At 35.9% G+C, this 4777-nt stretch overlaps 1 protein-coding gene across 1 annotated transcript in view; it reads left to right on the plus strand.

Moving 5' to 3' along the window:
* Positions 1 to 280: 280 nt before the first annotated feature.
* The window catches only part of Zfand5 (zinc finger AN1-type containing 5), a 7333-nt gene continuing 2836 nt past the window's right edge, over positions 281 to 4777 (plus strand). Inside the window, exons 1-3 of the mRNA XM_008841816.3 lie at positions 281 to 1860; positions 2267 to 2378; positions 2967 to 3070. Of these exons, the coding sequence (XP_008840038.1) occupies positions 1710 to 1860; positions 2267 to 2378; positions 2967 to 3070 (367 nt within the window). The 5' untranslated portion in view covers positions 281 to 1709. The remainder of the gene's footprint in view (positions 1861 to 2266; positions 2379 to 2966; positions 3071 to 4777) is intronic.

The following is a 4777-nucleotide window of genomic DNA, read 5'->3' on the forward strand; positions in this document are numbered from 1 at the left end:
TAGTTGTGTTTTCTGAATAAGTTGGAATAATTGTCAAGGTGTGGAAGACTTAGTTGGGGGATCTCCCTCTTTAATCTTTTTCTCAATAATATGGGTTAATCTTTAAAATCCCCACATACTTTTAAAGGCAATGCCAAATGATACTGGAAGTTAGTGTAGTAAGCTAGCTCAGCATAACTCTTTACTGGGAATGACCCAAGTTTTGTGTAGGGCAAAGATCAGTGTACTGTGCATAATGAAAATGTGAAAATTCACTTTTTGATTAAATCGTGTTACTCTCAACATTCAAAAACCTCAGCTAAAAGTTTATTAAACTTCATAAGTGGTGTTGAAATATTTACACTACCCTGCTGCAAGATGAGTCAGCTAAATTCTACTCACTTAAAGAGACAGTGCCAACTAAATTAATACTGTTGTTCTAAGCTGTGGCTCCTAATCATTCTCCACACAAACTTGATTTGCTTGAAATGAAGTGCCCTTCTGCTAACAAACGGAAAGATTGCTCTCATTTCAGTTTGGGGAGCATGGCACTAATTGCCAGGATTCTGGCCTGGTTAAATTGGTACCATTTCCACTGTTTTGTGATTTTTTTTTTTAAGCGTTAATAATTATTAAAATATTATTTTAACTCACTAAAGGATGTCTTTGTTGTGGTTGGAAAAAAACGTGAATGCAATTTCCTTTTAATCATGCTTTCAAATAATGTCACAGAATTCAAAAGTAATTTTTCTTAATGTATATTTATACAGAGGAAAATCTATTAAATTCAGTTCATTATTTCTATGCTAATTTAAACAAGATTTCCGGAAAAGCAAAGATGTGCTTGCTGTGTGAAGTTCTTTCTGATAGCCTCGTGTTATGTATTAAACCATTACCAAAAATTATGTTTTTATATTGCTTTACTACACCAAGTTCAATCTTTGAAAGGTTTTGCTTTTGGGCAGGAAGATACTTGTTAAAATTAAGAGAGCCTTTGGCAGAGAAATTGCAGCTGCAGGTTTCTAGGCACTGGGGCTAGGTATGCCTGCCTCAAAGCAGATCAGATTACTGAGGAGGTCCAAAGACATCTAAGACTACTTTAGTTTGGGGGGGGTCGGTTTTAAGAAAGCTGTAGAGGCAACAATCCAACACTTAGCCAACTGAACTAATGTCAAGAGGGTTAGGTTATTTTGGAATGCTTTTTTTTTTTTTTCTCCCCATTTTGTGCTTTTAACCAATGAAGTAATTAATTTGAAATGGTCTATTCATAGTGCAAGAGTGCAAAAAGTAAAAATGCCAGTTTCCTAAATTGGTTCAAACAACCCCAAACTGACCTCAGAAATTGAAATTAAATAGTAACAGGTAAAATCACACACTTTAATGGTAGAATTTATTTTTGGTCCTTATATAGTTCATTCACATTCTTTTCGTTTTGTTGCTTTGGTTTTTTGAGTCTGTCCCTGAATCCCCAGCTGGCCTAGAACTAAGGTCTCTCTCGCTTGTTTCTTCCCCCATAGTGCTGGGACTAAAGGTGTGCGCCACATCTTATTTTTTTATTTTTTAAAGACTGTAAGATACTCGGATTTTTCTGTTCATTCTTGTAAATTATAACATGGCTTTGGTTTTTGTTAGTAACAGACTTGGTGTGTAAAAATAATAACAAAGGTATACTGGTAAATTTTGGTGGTGTGCTAATTCCTAAAAATTTTCTTTGTTTATAGCAGAAAAATATGGCTCAGGAGACTAACCAGACCCCAGGGCCCATGCTGTGTAGTACAGGATGTGGCTTTTATGGGAATCCTAGGACAAATGGAATGTGTTCTGTTTGCTACAAAGAACATCTTCAGAGGCAGCAGAATAGTGGCAGAATGAGCCCAATGGGTAAGTTGTTTCCAAGGAAAAACACTCTTGAAGAACTGGTGGAAAGAAAACATGGAATCAAAAATTGACTGAGAATGTTGAAAACCCAAGGAGAGAAGGCCAAACAAGGGCTTAACATTAAGTAAGGCTGAGTACCTTACCTCACTCACTGCCTCAGGAACCAATGACTGTTCTACAGAAATCTTGTAACTTTTTTCTGTTTTGAAATTTTGTTTCATGCATATGTTCACTGGGATATGACTTCTTACATTTCTTCTGTCTCGATGTCAAGTGTAGGATTGCAGTGCAGTGAAAGTGCTTAAATCACTAACCTAATTAAATGCAAGTATTGATATTTACTAAGTCTCTACTGAGTGGGGTTTGTACTATTGATTTGTTTCTTACGTACCCTTCTTTTAAATAATAGGGACAGCTAGTGGTTCCAACAGTCCTACCTCAGATTCTGCATCTGTACAGAGAGCAGATGCTAGTTTAAACAGCTGTGAAGGTGCTGCTGGCAGCACATCTGAAAAGTCAAGGTAAGAGTGAACGTTTCAGAGTTCATGAGAAAAATCAAGGTGTTTGTGCTATCCATGTAATAAATCAAGGTGTCGATACATCAGATGCCCTTGACTTTGCCTATGTTGCACAATGAAGGATTCCAATGTCCTATAATATTTGGTTCTTGGGTCCTTGTAAAGATGTATATCACAACATACTCTACTCCATTATCCCCTCAAGGCCACTGTTGAAATGCTGTGTTTTTATTTCTTTGTAATTAAGGATTAGTGACTGTAGAGGATGAGACTCTGCAGACTATTACAGTGCCACACAAGGTCTGTCAGCACAGCTGTCCTTTTGTCCTTAAATTACAAGCACAGTTAAACATTGTCTAGTTGGTTTATAGAATGTGATGACCTATGCAAATAATGCAGCCATGAATTGATGAGCCATTTATCAAATTGCTTTCTTCTTACCCATTTAGCTGGGCATCCATTATCTTCCAAAATTTTAAGTTGTCTAGTGCCATTTGATCATGTTAAAAATTAAAGTTGAATTGACAACTTATCTCAAAAAGTAGTACCCTTAACATCTTTAAAAATAATTGTTTGCTTGAACTCAAATAGAAATGTGCCTGTGGCTGCCTTGCCTGTAACTCAACAAATGACAGAAATGAGCATTTCAAGAGAGGACAAAATAACTACCCCGAAAACAGAGGTGTCAGAGCCAGGTATGCTTTTTAAGTTTAATACTAGTTCAGTTTGGAATTTGGTAGGATGAGGAAGAGTTGAGTTGGTGGTGGGATTTTCTCCTTCCCATTGAAGGACCAAAGAGGGAAAGCTATAAAATAGAGGCCAAGCAAAGAAGTAGTGTCACAAAGCATAAAGTAGTTACCTTTACTCTCTTCTGCTCAGCCCCTAATCACCCTCGTTCCTTAAAAAAATTCAAGTAACCTGAAAAGCATTTATGTAGTAAGAACTTAATGACTTTAAATTTCAAGGCTATAGGAAAAGTTTTATATCTCTTCAGTCTCAACCCTGATAGTGTTGTAGGACACAGTAAAGCAAAAGAACATACTGAATGCTAAAAGTGGAAAAGTCTGGGATCCCTATCACTTTTGATAAGCTTAAAACTTATATGGAAGGACATTTTCATTTTCAGTTAAGTAGTAGCTTTGGGGCTATTTTTATAGCACAATTAGAAGTACCCTAATGTTACAAGAAAGACGAACCTGTTAACTGAACATGATTTACTCAAATCAGTTTGCTCTTGGTAGAGGGGAGACTGAATGCAGTGTAAAACTTGACTGTAAAATAAGCTTGTCAGGAGATGTGCAGTCTGCTTTGAAGGTTTGCTTTTGTTAACGTGCTTGTTTTTTGTGTGTGTATTGAATCAATCTCATGAAATCAGATTCTGCCATCAAGTGTCAGGTAAATCTGTATGTGTGGAAATGAGATCTATTTGGGGGACAAAAATGACCCATGTGTGTTTGACATGTTTATGCTTGCACACATACACAAATTGCTTATCTTAGAAATAGATCTGTAGCTAGTATCTGCATTTATTATTACTTGGTAGGCATTCTGTAGTTTATTGCTATTTGTCTATGCTATATTATTTTTCTATCCTCCACTTGTGTCTGAAGAGCTTATTGATAAACTTTTTAAGTGTGGGTAAGGACATGGTTGACACCCATAACCCCAGTATTTACCCTTATAGCAAGAAGAAAAACTACATTAAAGTTGTCATAGTAGATTAGGGAAAGCAGGTCTTTCTCTGTTAGTCTAATAGGTTATTGATTCCATTGTATATATTACTAATTTGAGTGAATGATACATTCTGTTTAGATAGTGATTTTAGCATTGTGCACATAAATTTGCTCTATTCTTTGGGTTTGAATTAATATTCATGATTTACAGTGTTTCAGGTAGTGGGGATAGGGGCTTTAATACAGCATGCAGCAGTCTACAATTTTTTGTTCATGTGACAAATTCTGACAAATAAATGAAAGGATTGAGAAAGGGTGGGGCATTTTGTAGATCTAGTCTCTGGGCTGTTCAGAGTAACAGTGAAAATAAAAGTTATGCTTAAAAAAAAAAAAAATTATGGTCTGTAGCCCAGTTTGGAGGCCTACATGTAACTATAATCCCAACACCCAGGCAAAAGGAATGCCTACCTTCAAGAACAGCCTAGGCTGTAGTCTTAGATCTGTGTCAAAACAACAGAAACAAAAATCCTGGTCTGCCTGTTGAGTATTTAATATTGACATGAATCAAAATCAAAACTTGACACAAATATCCAGTGTGTTTGCTAATCTTTTTTTAAAGACGTTTTTAAAAACGGGTTTTTCTATAGGACAATGATACATTGTGAAAATGGCAGGAAAAAAAAAAGCTTATTTTTTGCATTTTAAAGGTGATTTCAGGAGTTAGTGGTT

Source organism: Nannospalax galili, unplaced genomic scaffold (genome assembly GCF_000622305.1).
Source record: "Nannospalax galili isolate Female #2095 unplaced genomic scaffold, S.galili_v1.0 scaffold1151, whole genome shotgun sequence".
NCBI lineage: Eukaryota > Metazoa > Chordata > Mammalia > Rodentia > Spalacidae > Nannospalax > Nannospalax galili.